The sequence below is a fragment of the Gobius niger genome (assembly GCF_951799975.1).
Source record: "Gobius niger genome assembly, chromosome: 18".
Lineage (NCBI taxonomy): Eukaryota > Metazoa > Chordata > Actinopteri > Gobiiformes > Gobiidae > Gobius > Gobius niger.
In genome coordinates this window covers 3,820,356-3,839,478 of record NC_136869.1, presented here as the reverse complement: position 1 = coordinate 3,839,478, position 19,123 = coordinate 3,820,356, and the positions used below count along the sequence as shown (strand labels likewise).

General features: G+C 42.4%; 1 protein-coding gene across 1 annotated transcript; it reads left to right on the top strand.

Moving 5' to 3' along the window:
• The first annotated feature begins 16,296 nt into the window (after positions 1–16,296).
• On the top strand, positions 16,297–17,368 carry LOC306978130 (melanocortin receptor 4-like). Its single transcript, XM_079576619.1, has one exon. It carries the CDS (start codon positions 16,348–16,350, stop codon positions 17,326–17,328), a length of 981 nt encoding a protein of 326 aa, XP_079432745.1. The 5' UTR covers positions 16,297–16,347; the 3' UTR covers positions 17,329–17,368.
• Positions 17,369–19,123: the final 1,755 nt, after the last annotated feature.

The following is a 19,123-nucleotide window of genomic DNA, read 5'->3' as shown; positions in this document are numbered from 1 at the left end:
ATGCATACAGGCCTCTAACTCTGTTTTATAAAATGATAGATCTGTTACAACGCAAGAGAAGCAATGCCCTGTTTATGGACATTGTTTTTGCTGATTATAGGATTTAATAAAATGTTTATCAAATATGAAAATGTAAAATGCCAACCACGGCCAACGGATGTGACGACATCGCGATCGCTCGTATTCCTACTGACTTTAGGACTGTAATTACACCATGTCTCCACTAATGTGCTTTGGCGCTGTTTATCCCCATCCTGCTGCTTTAGGGAGTCATGGTTCCCTGTAATGTTGACTTATAATGAGCAGTGGACACATTTTTCTCTCATTTCTTGCTTATGTCTCTACCAGATTATATTTCTAATAGTGAAACCAGTTTATTGTGACACTCATTATGACCTAAAGAACCTCAGCCTTCTGCTCTGATGAAAACTTGTGCAGAGAACTGCATTATGGGAGTTGTCAGGTGACCAACTCGTGCTCACATAGCGTCCTCTCTTCCAGTGCGCAATAAACAGGGAAGCCACCAGAGGGCCCCCTACTGACATTCTTGCTTGGGGCCCCTTGGTACCCTTGCTACACCACTGAATAATATTAGAATATTATTAATATGAGAACAAGGCTAATATATTTGGCTCTTTTGACCGGTGAATTCTGATTACATTTGTGCGATTGTAAATAATAATTAAATAGAATTCAAAGCAGTAGGAAGAGGAGGAGACTTACATTTATTTAGACTTAGATTAATTTATCTAAGCCGCCTGTGCCAAACGCTGACGCACAGGAGGTTCTGAACATTAAACAGAGAGTGATTCATAGTTAAACTGACCTCTTTCTTCCTCAAATTGCTGTAATTATCCCTTCATATTCTGCACACTGGCTTCTCCCTCACTGTATGCGCCGGCGTGATTGACATCCGCAAAGTTCTGCGCTTCTTCTGGTCAAGCTGGAAGAGAATGGATCGATTGATATTTTACCTGTATTTGCTTTTATTGGTTGCTCTATCTCACTTCAACTAATTTCCCAAAGCGTTCGGAGAAGCCTCGAGCAACTGAACGTGACCAGTCAGCAAAGGATCTGCTCGAACCTGGTAATGCTGTCCTCAATTTGCACTTTGTACGGGAATTTTTAATGATTTTGATTTGCCCAAGGTCACAAAATAAATAAACTTCTCAAAAATGCCAAACCTTTCTGGTCTACTGTCGCGGGAATTATAAAGGGCAGCCACGGTCAGTGTTTTTCAAAAAAACATGTTGAAATTTCACATTTGTTCCTGTTGGACGACTTGGGACAAGAAGTGCTGGCATTTTATCATTAAAAATAATTGGTATTTTCAAATGATTGCCGTGCTTTACAACTTTACAAACTAAACTTTTAAGATACAACTTTCAAGGTTCTTTTAGACAGGCACTAGGATTAGAGATGTTGAAATCTTTTACCTTTACATTACTGTACTGTACAGTTCTCAGAAGTATCACCAGCGTGCGGAGAGGGGTCACTTCTCAGCTGTTGACGGCACGGTAGCGCAGCGGTTAGTGCTCTCGCTTCACAGCTAGAAGGTCCGGGTTCGATTCCCACCTGGACGGGGCCTTTCTGTGTGGAGTTTGCATGTTCTCCCCGTGTCTGCTTAGGTTTCCTCCGGATACTCCGGTTTCCCCTACCGCTAAAAACATGCACAATAGGCCAGGATGAATGATGTGTGTGAGTGAATGTATGGTGGTGGTCAGAGGGTCCGTTGGCGCAGACGTGTGTAGTCGTGAAAGCGCTTCTGACTGAAGCTACAAACGTAGTTTACACCACCGAGTATGGAGTGAATGTACAATTGTCTCATGTAAAGCGCTTTGTGACTATATGTCTGTGAAAGGCGCTATATAAATAAAGATCTTCTTCTTCTTCTTCTGTTCTTCCTTCCGAGGTGTGGCCAGGAAGGTCCATGAGACTGGCCACGCCCCTTACCACCCTTACCACCGGGCTTAAAAGTGCTACAATTATCGGAATTTGTCTTGATTTTGAGTATGTTTGGACTATCATATTGCTAATGGAAGAATAATTTGTCTTATTAGTTAAGTAAATTAGTATTTGTTCCATTGGGGATCTTGTTTCAAGACAGTCCAAACCTGCTCAAAATCCAGCATTAATTGTCTTAATTCAAGCACATTTCAAGCCATTTATCCAAGATAAGAGAGCATTTTTTCCAGTGTGGGACATTAGAAACGTTTCCAAGTCTTATGGACCTGTCAGGAAGAGCTGAGGAGAAGAACAACTGATAAGAAGAAGAGCTGATAAGTGACACTTCACTGAACACAGCAGTGATACTTCTGACCCGCCTGCAGATCCCGCCTGCAACATCTCTAATCCTAGTGTCTGATTAAATGAACCTTTAAAGTGATAGCCTGGAAGTCTACATGATTTGCAAATGTTATAAAATGTGCTAAATCAACCACCTGGTCTTGCATTTTGATGTAAAGTAAGTGATAACATATATTTATAATTTTTGTAAGGTCCATCCTTCCTGGATGTCAGCAACTAATCAGGGTTTAGTATCCTCCCACGTTGACCAATAAGACGAGCCATTCCTGTGAACCGGCCTGTCAGGTCCAATCAGGAGGGACGGGGAGGAGCTTGATAATATACTTTTGAAAATTCTGTTACTGCTCTCCTCATTTTGCAAACTAAAGGGCTTTCTGGTTAAAGAGGGGAGGAATTTGATAGATTGCTTATTTTTAAATTTCACTCTCTCCTCTCCTCACTTTGTTACTCGTACAACTTAAAGTGATAGTCTGTACGTTTTTCAGACACAATGAACGCTACTAAGCTTACCCTTTAAAGCTGCTTTTTGGCCGGTTTTGAGAGCTATAACTCCATCTATATCTTAAAGCAGCATTATGTAACAATTTATGTGAAAAACAAGTTGATATTTGTAAGGTTTTCATGACTGACGGACCCGCCCACCAGAAAACCCACAAAACAAATGATCCTGGAGCGTTCCAGAGACCACCATGATGGAAAGTAAAGGCACCATGTGGACCACGCATACAACTGGGTAACTACAAGGTCAGACACCCACAAATATCAACTTTTTTCCAGAATAAAAAGTTACATAATGCACCTTTAAGATAATGGAAAGGTAATTGGAAGGTCATGGGTTCAAATCCCAGCTCCCGCAAAAGTGTCTGCGTACACTGGTGTATGAATGAGAGAGCGAATGGGTGACTGGTTCCTTACTGTAATGCGCTTTGGGCCTGATAAAGGTAGAAAAGCGCTTTATAAGTTGAGTCCATTTAACATTTACCATTTAATCTTTTGAAACTATGAAATAACTTGCATATAGAAGCTCAGCATGTCATTTCTTCCTCTGTTGAATGAAATCCAAAAAGTGGAATGTATTTTTTTGTCTCATCTGTGGTGAAGGTTTTCTTAATTATTTAAGGGGAGACACTACAGGCAAAACTCAATTGTTTCAGTTTTCAGGTTTTGGGCCAAATTGGTCTCTGAACATACAAGCTTTCACCCGGAAACAGAGAATATGCCTAATCTTCACAATAACATGTTTAAATATTGCACTGATTCAATGTTCCCCCCTAGACTTATATGGGAGAACACAATTTCAAGGGCCTTTTTCTCAAAACACATTTTTCTGTCATTGTGGCGACACTATGTCCACGTCAGTCGGACCGAAAGACTTCACATTTTCCAGCCTTGGACTGAACAATATTTGGAAGATTTTTTCAGAGGGATTTTTTATTATTTAATCCCTAAGCCCCATTTATTGAGTTTTGAATGTCAAAAAATAAGGCGAAAATTACATTTTTATACATTTTTTTCCCCACTAAAAAACAGCTTATTTTAAAACTAAACAAGAAATCCAAAATCCCCTCTGAAAAAGTCTTGGTAACTCATTCATCAATAAAATGAAACCATAAATTTGAATGTAGCTCTATCCATTATTCACATTTCGTCGCCGAAAAGATGGGAAATTTGGGGCATTTTTAGGCATAAAACACCTTGTTCTTATATGAAAAGATAAAATGACAGAAAACTTGCAATGCATTTTTTCTCACATTTATGCCAGTGATCGACAGCAAAAGTTTCAAATTGATATCTGTAAATATACATTTTTTCCCTATTCACCTGCAGTGTCTCGCCTTAAAGAGCAAACAAACTAAAGCACTTTTCCTTCATCAACACCACTCTCTTATTGAAGGCATGACTCTGTAGGTGAAGAGAGCAAAAACAAATGTAGCGATAGCAATTTGAAACTTTTGCTGAAGGTTAGAGACATGAATATGAAAGAAAAATGTATTGCATTGCTTTTCGGTTTATTTTTTCATATAAAAACTAGGGATGCACCGATACCAATTTTTTGTAAAACCAATACGAGTACGAGTACTTTAAGTACTTGCCGATACCGAATACCGATACGATTACAAGGCATTTTCTTCAACATTCTTACTTTTTTTCACAGCAGATTGGTTTGTAATTAGTTAATTTACTCACGTTGGCTACACATTTAAGAGCAGTTACATTAGAATTGTACTGATGCCATTTATTTGCTTATTTTACTTTCATTCAATATAATTTTTCATTTTTATTGCACTGTCCATCATAGACAGAAAAGCCCATGTCCAAACGCTCCCCAATGCCTGTGCTTTATTCATTTATGTGTTTTTATTTAACAATTAAATAAATTAAATGGTCTCTTTTCGTCTTTACTTCAGCTCCGTGTAAATTTTCTCGTGTGTTTGTAGCAACTTAGCGAGCAGCTACAGCGTTTTCATTATTCTGCTGCAGCTCATTTTGGCTCAATATAAACATGCTGTATCTCTTTAATTTGGATTTTCTGAGGACTTTTTTGTCGCTGGGTTAGTTTTTCAGATGAATAAACCCCTGGGCATAAAATGGCGTCAGAATGGCCAAAACTGCTAGCCGCGAGTTAGCAACGTTAGCCTGTATGTTGTAAACACTGCAGACGCTGCAGCATTAACAACATTTAGCTCTGGTTAAATCCAGTACAGACTCTGATGGATTCAGTGGATTCTTCTTTAGGAAGGTTGAATAAAGTCCTGTCCTCTCGCAGTCAAGCGCGCTTTTCTCCGTGATATTATCGTGAGGTAAGAAAAAGAACAGGCGTGTCCAGAGTAGGTTAGAAAGAGCTCCTTCTTCACAACTTTCAGTGCAAACGTGACTCCCTTTTTTAAATTTCTTTCTCACATTATTAGATTACAGACGTCGAGCACTTCCTTGTCCCAATCTGACGTCAGCGTGTCACAAGTCAGTGGTTTTCCAGGAGAGGGCGGAGCAGGATTCAGGAGGATTGCTGAGAACTGCGTGAATGAAGCCAAAAAAACACTCTGATAAAGAAATAGCATAACAACATGACTAAAAGCTCCAAAAAGTCGATTTTGCATCATATAGGACCTGGTCAAGGAAGAAAATCTGTAAAACTTCAAATAAAAATAGTCATGTCCAAGCCTGTTTGGAGTCTGGAGGAGAAAGTGGAGATGTTGTTGCGAGAGTGGAATGAAAACCTCAGTGATTATTATGATGTCCTGCACCGCACCTGTTTGATGATCACAGGGGAAGCAGATACATAGAATAATGCAGTGAAAAGCCCAAATGGAAATGGACAAACAGGGCCCTCTCTGATGCTGAGATGGCCCATTTTGCCGCTGTGCTGCGTTTAGTGTTCTGGGACTAGATGTTATGCAAAGACACACTATATTCTCCACAATACTGAGCAAAACGAACTACAAGTGTTTGCTGTTTTGTGAAAGTTTGAAGAGGTTGCACTCAATAGTTGTGTCTCAAAGAACATGAAGAAACCATAAAGAAAAAGGGGACAGGGTTTTGGCCACGTAGATTCAATACACTGGTAGATACATGGAATAATGAAATGCTGATGGATGGACAACTTTATTGAAAAAGTTCCTGTCTCTCCAAAGACCAGACCCATGTTGGACTTTGTTTTGTAACTTTTCACCCATGGCATTATCAAGCTAATGATTTGAACTGATCAGAGATGACTGAGGAGTGTGAAGGAGAGAGCGCTCGACTATTATCGAAGGGAACATTTTCTTTTTATTGATCATTTAGTTTGGACTTAGTTTGGACTTCGGTTCGTCATTGACCTGAACCTCCTCCTCCTCCACCTCCTCGGTCGGGTCCTTTGGTGATAGAAATTCTTCGTAACATTGACTGCGGCGACTTCACTTTCAAAGCCCTTTGTGAGTCACGGCAAAGAAACAGCACAGTCTGAAGGTGAAAAGGGAAACAAATCCAGTTTGGAGATTTCAATGGGAAACTTTTGCTGTATATTACTGGCTTGATTACGAGAAATAATGGTTTAAGTTCATGAGTGAAAATGGCCAAATTGCCTCCACTTATCTTTGGTTTTTTGGGGTTCAAAGCTCAATAAATCAGGCTTGGAATAATTAGATATTGAAAATCGCTGTGAGAAAACCTTCAGCCTCTTATTCTAGTTTTACAGTCCAAGCCTGTAAAGTGTGGATGTTGCAAGAGTGGAATAAAAACCTTTGAGAAAACTTGTCCTATAAAGGTTTGTGAAAATCTGCGTCTCCCACAAAAGGAAATGACCATATTTGGGTTACAGAGCTTTGTCGGTCGCCTTTCGTGCTACACGTGGATGCCAAACATGTCAGTATTTGTGAATGAATAAAGCGCGGGAAAGACGACGGAGCGCGGCCATGTTGGAGTGACAAAAACCAAAGCGCAAGACGACAATACCCAGACGACCCATACATCAGGGAGGGGTCACAGAGCGCATACATAGGGCCATGAGGAAACACAACATAAACACTGCAGTCAAACCACTCTCCAAACTCAGACAGTTGTTAGTCAGACCCAAAGACACCATCCATCAGGACCGGAAATGCGATTTAATTTACGAAATCCCATGCCTATCATGCAATAAAACATATGTGGGGGAGACGGGGCGATCATTCAGCACACGAAAGAAAGAACACCAGAAGGAATGTGAAAAGGAGACAGCCAACAGACAAACAAGAGCAATAAAAGAACAAGCAATGCAAGAAAATCTCAAATCAGCCATATCAGACCACCGTAAGAGGGAAAACCACATCATGAACTGGGACAATGCCAGGGTCATCCGTGCCGAAAGTAACAAGTACCACCGCTGGATCAGAGAAGCCATGGAGATCAGGAAACATCAACATCTATGAACCGGGACGAGGGAGCGTACACCTTATCCCACACCTGGGATGCCGTCCTGGAGAAGGCGCCAGTCAGTAGGGGGCGTAAGCTCCCCCGACTGACTGAAAAATCCATGTAAGCTGCCTACGTCACGGCACCTCCACCACCAGGTGTCGCTTCTGAGGAAGATCACAGATCGAAACTAGTCAAGCAGGTAAACTAAACCTTCTGTCTTACTATAAGAAACAAAACTGTAATAGACAAGACGTCCGGTTTCCCACGCTGATTAATTCACAAAGACGGACATGTTTGGTGTCCACGTGTGGTACGAAAGGCGACTGAGGTGACGCTGTTATCCAAATATGGTCATTTCCTTTGTGGGAGACAACAGCGGCTAAAGAGAAATATACACAGGGCGCATGTGCAGATGTCTCACTTCAGCAGCTCCTACAGACTCCACACGTTCCAGGCTTAGACTTTGTATTTTTAAGGTTTTTTTCAAAGGGATCTTTCATTTCTTAATCCACAAAAAACCCACAAAACAACATTTTGCAGGTTCTTTTCCACTTACAGTAAAACGAATCAACTAAACTTAAGATATCAATATTTTAAAACCATAATTTTAAACCTGACTCCATCCATTATTTAGATTTTGTCACTTAAAATAAAAGACATTAAGGGTGAATGCTAGTTCAAAATCACCTGCCTCACTTCTGTCTATCAGTATATCAAGCATAGGCTTAAATTTGACCTTTATTTAACCAGGAAAGTCCCACTGAGATTAAGAAGCTTTCTTCTTGTTTTGACCTCTTTTTTCCTGACCTGACCAAGATTACTTTGCTTGTTTGATGACGTTTCAGAATAGTTCTAAGGTCATTTAGCCTAAAATAAGAACAGCCAATGGGGTAACCTCAATCTTCTTCTCCAATGGCAAAGGAAAGTGCCAAAATGGATTGTCAGAAACATCTCAGAACAAGTGAAATAATCTGGGTCAAATGCCCAACTAAATCAAAACAACTCACACTTGGATTAATGTGCTCAAATTGAGACTTTCAAACTAATCTAGTTCATAACTTTTTGCAGTGTGACTCATTTCCAGGACTGTAGTATCTCCTCTTCGTGAACTTTTCCCCCACGGAGGCGCCGAGCGTGACGGTTTGCTGATCTGCCGATAAAGGTAAGCAGCGCCCACTAACTTACTCTTAATGACTTTGCAGGCATTGATTTTCGGCCGGCGTCGTGGCTGGAGTTGGATTTCTTTTTCCCTTCTCAGGTGCTCTGCGTCGCCATAGAAACGCAGTGAGGAGAAGGGGGAGGGAGTCGTATTTGTACAGCACTTATTCGAAGTTCGGCGAAAGTGACCTAAAGCGCATCGCTCAAGGTAAAGATGACAAGAGCAGCTCATTATTATCAGCGTGCTTAAGCTCTTACAGTCTGCTGACGTCGAGCCGCTCAAGGCTTCGAAACAAGGCGAGATCAGGAGGAAAAAACCTTTTATTGCAAACAGAGCAATGGAGTTATGGACTTACTGACAGGCTCTGCTGACTTTCTTCACTCAGGCACACGCAGTTTTCTCATTGTTTGGTCAGAAAAAACATCGTAAGGTTCTCAAGCCATCATCTTCTCCTGAACTTGGGGCGAGGAGGGCACTGAGGAAAAATGTGATCTTGTCCTTGATGAAAAAGTGCTTGAAATATTGTGGTTTGAGCTGATTTTAGAGCAGATTCGGACTATCTTATTCGAATTTTAATCAAAATTATGCTCGTTCCACTGGCTCTTATTTCAAGACAGCCCGAGCCTAATCAAAATCAGCATCAACTGTCTGAAACTGAGCACTTTTTAGGCAATTATCATTGTCTCCCTTGTGTGTACGCAGAGTATGAAAGAAAAACTAGATCTCGCTGGAAAATGTCTTTGTTAAAGTGGCCTTCACACTGTGCAGAGCTGACGTGGCTTTCCAATTTATCTCGCATCTGCTGAGCTTTTCTCTCAACCCCGTGTTTCATTCTGAGCGACCAAGGACACAGGTGTATACGCCTCCTGTCGCGTGTGAGTTGCTGAGGGAGAGTGGCCCAGATTTCAGACTTTGGAAACAAATGTAAAATCCTGCTCTTTGTGGCCATGACATGCTATAGTTTCTTAGACAAACAGAGCACTTCACTCTCGAAACGCAGGGACTAGTGGCTCCTCGAGTCTCCAAAGTTAGAGCCTTTCACTGTCAAGCTCCAATTTAATGGAATCAACTTCCTGCTCATGTTAAAGAAACAGACACAGTCAATACATTTAAGACAAGGCTCAAAACGTCAACAGGACATTAGGTAAAGCTCTCTCACCCACAGCCTAAAGCTAAGCTGCTTTAGGAGGAAAAATCTTCTTCGAGTGAAATCTTCCTTTAATGGACTTCCTTTCGTCCAAAACCACTAACATTTGCAGGTTACATCATGTACTTCATATTTTTTTTCTCTCAGACCTTACTTCCTGTGAAAAAAATAAATACTATAGTATCTTTAGTTCCAAGTGTTGATGCCTTGGTTCATGGACAGCATGAAAGGAAGTTACTTGGTTGCTTCAGTTCAAATAAATCAAACAAATTCAAAATACATTGTCCTTTGTGGAATATATCACCATTATTGCTCTGTTTTCTGGTTCTAAATGATGATTTTAGATTGTTCAGGTATCGATATTGTAAACCAAATACCATATTGGAAAATAATGAAAGTGCATATGACACATTAGACTCAGTTTTTTGCTAAAACATAGTTGCCACAATAATATTTAAGATTTTGCTAAAACTTTTAAGCAGTTTTCTTTAGTGTAGTTTCACTTCCTTATTGGACACTGACAGAAAGTGACAAAGAAAAAGGCAAACCATTTTAAACTGTTGCTGTGCCAACCGTGGTAGTAACGGTAGCTTTACAGCCCACACTGTGATTTCCAGTGTTGTGGATCCTTCGCTCCCTTTTCTTGTCCTGGGTTTGTCTTTGTCACCGAGGTGGACCAGGGAGCACTGGGAGAAGGTTTGAAGCCGGGGCTGGTGGGAGAGAGCGGTGCTGATCTCCTTATTAATGTGCAAGGAATGGGAAGTTCTTTAAAGGAATAGGCCACCACACTGAGATATGTTCTTGCCTGAGCTTAGACGAGTTGATGCGTACCTGTCTGATCTTTGTGTGTGCCCTCAGTCTCGCAAAACGACCAAAGATGTTGTTAGCATTTGGCCTCTCCCAATGTATTCCTATAGCTCCAAACGGAGTGAAGTTGGAAGTGGCCAAGCTCGTCCACGGGCACAAAGAACAGACAGGTACGTATCAACTCGTCTAAACTCAGGTAAGAATATCTCACTATGGAAAAATGGTGACCTGTTCCTTTAATCTCTTAACTCCCACCTGAACCGAGAGCATTTTCTCCAGTTCAGCGTTACCCAAATCCTGTAGGCCAGTGCAACACCTCATTTGAAAGCTAAATTGATCTTTTTCCTCACATCATCAGATTTTTTTCATCACTTTTTTTGTTGGGCAGGCATCTCATTTTTGTCAAATTTTCGTGACTTTTTTGTCACTTTTTCGTAAAATTTTTCGCATTTTTTGGTCAAATTCGTATCACTTTTTCGACCATATTTTCTAAATCTTTTGTAAAAATGTTCTCACTTTTTTGTCAATTTTTCGTCAATTTTTGTAATTTTTTTGTACATTTTTTGTCACTTTTTTTGTCACTTTTTCGTCCATTTTTTCTCACTTTTTCGTCACTTTTTTGTCAAATTATCGCTTTTTTTTGTCAAATTCGTATCACTTTTTCGACCATATTTTCTAAATTTTTTGTAAATTTTTTCTCACTTTTTTCTCAATTTTTTGTCCATTTTTGTCATTTTTTTGTAATTTTTTTGTTCCTTTTTTTGTCACTTTTTCGTCCATTTTTTCTCACTTTTTTCACATTTTCATCCTTGTTTTCGTCTCAGCTTTGTTGCTATTTTCACACCTTTTTTCCAGAAGCTTTTGGATTGGGGTAAAGCTGGAGAAAATGTGCTCGGTTTTTGGTGGGAGTTAAGGGGTTAAAACCGGAAAATAGCGTAAACATGCTGTTTTATCCTGGTTACTGTCGGAAAATCACAGCCAGAAAATCTGTGTTTCTCGAAACCGGGAAACTGCTATTTTCTGTTTTTTTTTATAATCGGGAAACTGTTTTAATACGGCAAAAGACAAAACATAATAACCGGGAAACTCGCGCTTGTAAACAACTCCATGAAAGGCTTTCTTCCCCCTCGGTTAGGCCACGCCCCCGTCTATGAAGCGTTGCTATGGAACCTGTTTCCTGATCTCGCAGGTGGTCCATTTGAGACACAGAGGCCAGCTTGGTCATAGATTGATGCTGATGAATAAGAGAAGTTTTCTATTTACAATTGAGATTGCAATTTCACATCATCATGTCACAGTGATGCAGTTTGTGAGGGTAATTTGACATTGCAAATTGCATTTTTTTTGAGACGTTCGCTAATAAATGGTCTGATATTTCAAAGCACAAACACACAGACACAAACATCTCTGCCAAATCCCTCTTCATGCCAGGACTGCTACGACACAGTATACTGTAGACAAAAAACAATCTGTCTGAGGTTTGGATGGGAGAAAAAAATAGTTTTGGTGTCCTGGGACCGAATGGGGCTGAAACTAAAGGTCCCAACTAAACGGCCTGAGAAAGAAAAAAGTTACTCCCGCCTATTAGCAAGACTTTGTGGTGGAAGCAGCTATTGATTAACCATTGATTACTCCAGCATTCACATCACGTTACGCCTCGATCCCAGGAGACGGCTCTTATAGCAGCAGGGACATTACACGCGCTTCAGCAATGGCTTTTATTTTCCTGTTAATTAACGAAAATGCTTTGGCCTGCGTCCTGCCTTCACTCTGCACGTTATTGCCGAGGCTACAGTAGCAGCAGAACTCCCAGGAGACGGATAAAGAAATGATCGTGAAGGATACTCTCGACTACTGTGTGGGTATAACACTCGATAAGTAAATAATGGAAGAGGAAGCTTGTTTATTGGCCGTGGTTTGAGAGAGCAGCTCTGTGCGGTGTGTAGCACGAGCCCCAGGGACAGACAGAAGCAATAACCGATGACTCAAAGAAGTGAAGTAAACAGAGTGGGGGAGTTTGTATACAGGCGCCTTTGTCTTAACTGTGGCTTTCTGTTCAGGAACGACGTCAAAGATTTCTACCACGCATCACTCCATCCATTTCAGACTCAGTGGTGATAGTGTACGACCACATCTGCCCTGGGGTAGACTGACGGAAGCGAGGCTGCCGATCTGCACCCCTGACCACCATCAACCACTCACTCAATCACACTACAAAAAACAAATATCAAGCATCAATGCAATTTTCGCACCCATTGGCAAATAAAACAACCTGAAAAAAAGACAAAATGTACTGAATTGTGTAAGAAACATCTCGGAACAAAATGTCAAAAAAGTGACGACAATGCGACAAAAGCAGAAGGAAAAAGATTTGTTTAAATGAGTTTTGTAGGTAACTGGAGAAAATGCACTTGGTTAAGGTGGGGGTTAAGAGGTTAAAATGTTTTGCAAATGCTTTTAAAAAAAAACTGTGAAATTTTGCATATATATAATCACACCCTTAGCTCTGACACTCAAACCTGAGCTCCTTTTCCTGGTGTTTGTCCTTGAGATGTTTCTACGACTTGACCAGAGTCCACCTGTGGTAAATTAAATGGATTGGACTTGGTTTGGAAAGACACACCGATCTCTATTAAGTCCCACAGCTGACAGAGCAGGTCAGAGCAGAGACTAAGCTCTGAAGTGTCTGTAGAATTCCGAAACAGGTTTGTATCGAGGCACAGATCTGGGGAAGGGGACGCAAAAATTCAAGCGGCCATTCGTACATGAAAGAAGTTCAGAACCACCAGGACTCTTCCTAAAGCTGGACGTCCATCCAAACTGAGCAATCGGGAGAGAACAGGCCTCACCAAGAACCCGATGGTCTTTGTGATAGAGCTCCAGCCTTGAGAGAAACTTACAGAGTGACGCAGCACTCCACCTCTCAGGCCTTTATGGTAGAGTGCTGCAGAGATGGTTGTACAAATAACACCTTGAAGTCCTGATGCTTGTATTGAGAAGAGGGGCTTCACTCTTTCTAAAGGATACACACCGTCTATCAGGGGTAGGCAACGTCAGGCCAGGGGGCCAAATCCGGCCCTCCACTAAAAGCTCTGACCCTCTAGATCAGTGGTTCCCAAACTTTTTGAAGCCGGGTACCCCCTGAAGCTTTGGGTGATGAGTCATGTACCCCCTACTTTAACGCAACTGAAAACACTGTGAATATCACATGTAATATTGTATTTATTTCCTCCAGGGCGGCACGCTAGTACAGCGGTTAGTGCTTGTGCTTCATAGCTAGAAGGTCCGGGTTCGATTCCCACCATGGATGGGGCCTTTCTGTGTGGAGTTTGTCTGTTCTCCTCGTGTCTGCGTAGGTTTCCTCTGGGTACTCTGGTTTCTCCGACTACTAAAAACATGTACAATAGGCCAGGATGAATGAGAGTGTGTTTGAGAGTGCACATGGGGGACGACGGATGGAAATTGGCCCAAAGTTGCAATCCGGTATGGCTTGTTCATTAACTTGCACTGTCCCTAGCAAATAAACCAATAAAACATCATCACAGTGAACTCAAGCAGGTTTTCCACAGTCAATTTTTTTTCCCCGCAGGATATTACCAGCTTTGCACGTTAATTTAAGTGTGTGTGTCAGATACAAAGCCACGGGTTTAGTGGCAGAGGAGGCGATGACCACAGACGTTTCTCCTTCCTCGCATCAGAATGAGAGGAAAACTCCTGTTGTAAATCGAAGTCACCATCAGTCTGACGGCGCACAGGCTCCTCTCTCTTTATGACCGATATTACAGAAATTGCTACTTGATCAAACACTGGCGCTGTTCACGTCAAAGGGCTGACTCAGCCTCGCTCTCGGCCTCCACAGAGTTCTACACTCGGGTCCTAAGCGGCTCTTGAGGTTCGCTTCTGGATCGGACACATTTAGGTCCAGAACTAGCACATCCACGTCTGAATTATAAGACTCTTTCCTTCAAAATGTCGTACCACAGTTTGGGAACCCCTGCTCTAGATGATTTTGAGAAATATTATTACAGAAATCAGAGATCAAAGGCCTGTTAATCTCTAAACCCCCACCGGAACCAAGTGTTGATACAGTAATGAAAATGAGGAGTAAAACGCAAACAAATAAGTGACAAAAATGCAAAGAAAAAACTAGTGGCAACGCGACAAAAACGTTCTAATCAGTTTTGTAGGTCTTAGCTTTTTTAAATGAGGCTGGCCTTGCCTATAGGCTGTAAGCTCCAGAAGCTATAAGGTTTGGGTAAAGCCAAACTGAGAAAATGGGAGAAAAAGTGGAGGGCAAGAGGAACATACAGTCAATTCCTTTATATTTCTTAGCCGAACACCCACTTAAGTCATTTATGATGTACAACTAGCCCTCGGCCTTTTGAAAATAAAGAAAATCGTTCCTCCACCAAGAAAACTTGCCTTCCCCTGCTCTATAAAATCAAGTTCAACATTTGTACTTTTGGATCTCCCTCATGGCTCACAAATTCCGTCTCCTGCTCATTCCGAGAGAGGGACGCTAATTTTAGCAGCATCTCTTTCCCACGGTCTCCCATTCATTTTCTGTGTGAATCAGACTCCACCTCCTCACACACACACCCCTGCCCTCTCGTTCTCTCTCCTCCTCCTCCTCCTCCTCTCACTTTCTCCCTGATATCAGAGCCAGCCCTCAGCGCTGGTCTCACTACAGAGTGCGCTCTCTAAACAGACAGAGGCGAGACCAGAAGCCACCGCCATGTAGCCCTTTCCAAATCCAACGACCTGCGCTTGGGCTTACACTGTCACTGCCTGGATTACTGCAACTCCTGCTGCTGCTGATTTTCACAACAATTTCCCTCATCATTTTGAAGACTGGACTGAGAAATTGGTCAGTGCAAGTGGACAAATCTTTCTCTAAAACACATTCGTAAAACAGCACCTGGAGAGCTTCTAACTTTTGCTGGAACTATTGAAATTTATGCAAGGATTTGTTACGAGTATCTTTTCCCAAGAAAGGAAAGCATCACGGATAACTTGTGAAACAGATTTGTCAGAGGAGCAAGTATCGGAAGCTTCGAAAAACATCCGTCGAAGTCTACAATTTGTTGCTACTTTTTAAATCGAAAGATCAAGGACAACACTGGATTGCATTGCTCAAAGAAAATATAAGTTCATCCATCTTGAGAATACTTTATGAAGAGACTCCTTTGGATGTGGACTCAAGGGTTCAGCGTGTAAAATCCTGCACATGTAAAAGAAAAAGCTATATCGAACTCATCCGAAGAACACTTGCAGTTCACCTAAACTGCATGTAACTTTGAAATCGCAAAGATGATGAACTAACAAAGACTGCGTAATCACCTCAGGTTTGTCGTAGACTGACATACAAACATGGAATGTGAATGAACTGAAACTAAAGCCTCTCCAGTAGAAGTGCCATCCCGCGCATAAGGACCATCGAAAACCATTGTCTATTGAACCCTCTCTACTGATTGACTCTGCCGCTAATTTGAGACAATTTTATTCATGTGAGCTACGGCGCTGCGACCACTACTACACTCATCACTGACCTCGGATGTGCTTTTCGAAATGAGTGGCAATTACTGCATGACTTTGCAATTGACATAGCGAGGAGCGTGACTGGATTATTGAAAGAGCTCCTTGTGTGCAATATAGACTTTGTGAGCACCGAGCACTTCTCTGGCAACTCATTTATAGCTATGGCTAAGGCAAAAACTGAAAGTTTTCAAAGAAATGCTTTGAACCGTAATTTTTAGGCAGCTGAGTGGACAACTTTGAGGAGATGTGCAAAATCTCCTTTTTGCAGCCCTTAACAGTGTTTTGATCTGGGTCCCTCACCAAAAACAGCCAGTGAAAGCTGTTTCTGTTACTGTTTGATTCCCACAACTACCTGCAAAGAGCGCCCCAAGCCAGTACGAATCCAGACCAGTCCAGTCTCTAACGTAGGGTCTGGAGAAAGAAAAAAACAGAACGAAATGAACATGCTATCCAAAAAAGACTCAATTAACCATGATGTGTCTATTTTAAACTTGTGAATCTTACCCACGGCATTATGAATGGAACACATCGGCACCCGTTGACTCACGGTTACGGCGGCAACGCGAGCGACGCCCACAGTTTCCCGCCGGACAAGGACTTGTCGGACGAAAAAGACGCTTCTGCGGGATGCTACGAACAGCTCCTGATCTCCACCGAAGTTTTCCTCACCCTGGGCATCATCAGCTTGCTGGAGAACATCTTAGTCGTGGCGGCGATCGTGAAAAACAAGAACCTCCACTCGCCGATGTACTTCTTCATCTGCAGCCTGGCCGTGGCGGACATGCTAGTCAGCGTCTCCAACGCCTCGGAGACCATCGTGATCGCGCTGATCAACGGCGGCACCATCACCATCCCCGTGACGCTCATCAGGAGCATGGACAATGTCTTCGATTCGCTGATCTGCAGCTCCCTCCTGGCCTCCATCTGCAGCCTCCTCGCCATCGCCGTCGACCGCTACATCACGATCTTCTACGCGCTGCGGTACCACAACATCGTCACGCTGCGCCGGGCCATGCTCGTGATCAGCGCCATCTGGTCCGTCTGCACCATCTCCGGGATCTTGTTCATCATCTACTCGGAAAGCACCACGGTCCTAATCTGCCTCATCACCATGTTCTTCACGATGCTGGTGCTGATGGCGTCGCTCTACGTGCACATGTTCCTGCTGGCGAGGCTGCACATGAAGCGCATCGCGGCGCTGCCGGGGAACGCGCCCATCCAGCAGCGCGCCAACATGAAGGGCGCCATCACGCTGACGATCCTGCTGGGAGTGTTCGTCGTGTGCTGGGCGCCGTTTTTCCTCCACCTGATCTTGATGATAACGTGCCCCAGGAACCCCTATTGCACATGTTTTATGTCCCACTTCAACATGTATCTCATCTTGATCATGTGCAACTCGGTGATTGACCCGATCATCTACGCCTTTCGCAGCCAGGAGATGCGGAAGACGTTCAAGGAGATTTTCTGCTGCTCTCACGCTTTCTTGTGCATATAATTACGGGACTGGTGGACAAATGTGGTACTGCAACCAGAGAACCCAGATTTTCTAACCAGTGGACAAATGTGGTACTGCAACCAGTTCCCAGCTTTTCTAACCAGTGGACAAATGTGATACTGCAACCAGTTCCCAGCTTTTCCAACCAGTGGACAAATGTGGTACTGCAACCAGTTCCCAGCTTTTCCCACTAGTGGACAAATGTGGTACTGCAACCAGTGAACCCAGCTTTTCCGACTAGTGGACAAATGTTGTACTGCAACCAGAGAACCTAGTTTTTATGACTAGTGGACAAATGTGGTACTGCAACCAATGAACCCAGCTTTTCTGACTAGTGGACAAATATGGTACTGCAACCAATGAACCCAGCTTTTCTGACTAGTGGACAAATGTGGTACTGCAACCAGTGAACCCAGCTTTTATGACTAGTGGACAAATGTGGTACTGCAACCAGTGAACCCAGCTTTTATGACTAGTGGACAAATGTGGTACTGCAACCAGAGAACCTAGCTTTTATGACTAGTGGACAAATGTGGTACTGCAACCAGAGAACCCAGCTTTTCTGACTAGTGGACAAATGTGGTACTGCAACCAGAGAACCTAGCTTTTCCGACTGGTGGACAAATGTGGTACTGCAACCAGAGAACCCAGCTTTTATGACTAGTGGACAAATGTGGTACTGCAACCAGATAACCCAGCTTTTATGACTAGTGGACAAATAGGAAACTGCAACCAGAGAACCCAGCTTTTATGACTAGTGGACAAATGTGGTACTGCAACCTGAGAACCTAGCTTTTCCGACTAGTGGATAAATGTGGTACTGCAACCAGAGAACCTAGCATTTCCGACTAGTGGACAAATGTGGTACTGCAACCAGTGAACCCAGCTTTTCTGACTAGTGGACAAATGTGGTACTGCAACCAGAGAACCCAGCTTTTCTGACTAGTGGACAAATGTGGTACTGCAACCAGAGAACCTAGCTTTTCTGACTAGTGGACAAATGTGGTACTGCAACCAGTGAACCCAGCTTTTCTAACCAGTGGACAAATGTGGTACTGCAACCAGTGAACCCAGCTTTTCCAACCAGTGGACAAATGTGGTACTGCAACCAGAGAACCCAGCTTTTCCCACGAGTGGACAAATAGGGTACTGCAGGCATGCAATTCAGAATCTTTTTACATTTTGGGATCCCGAAAGTTTATCATAACCAAAAAAGGGCGCTTTACAAACTTGACAAGCTTCTCAAAGCCCGACACCAGGTCATTATTCATCAACTGAAAGGCATTCTCTTTTTTTTTATAGCCACAGCTGCCATTTGACTAACAAAGATGGGGCTGAAAAATCTGTGCCACTCAAACACTGTGTCATTTTTGGACTATTTATTAAGAGACATTTTTGAGGGATAAAGCGATCAAGCTGGATGTACATTTGACTTGATGGATAAAATACTTAACAAACAATATATTTTTTTGCAGCAAATGTGTCAAATACTGACATTTTTGTTGCTTTGCTTGTGAATTCAGACTGAACCAACCAAGGACATTTCCAACACAACGTTTTTACCGCACACTTCAATGAATGGATTTCTGTCCCCTTTTGAGTAAAAGGTCAGCGAGGCAAGGCAACGGAGGATAGAAGCTTTGCAAAATAGAGAAAGGTAATTTCTGGCAACAAGTCTACTGTTGGTTGAACAGAATTTTAGAGATTTAGTCATGGCTTTTTTCTTTGGCAGATGGAAAACTATAGATTCAAATATCTTGTCAAACAGTAGCCTGGTGACACTGTACTTACTACT

What these genes read in the sequence shown, in the direction of transcription:
- LOC306978130 (XM_079576619.1), top strand. Translation starts at nt 16,348, where the DNA reads ATGAATGGAACACATCGGCACCCGTTGACTCACGGTTACGGCGGCAAC.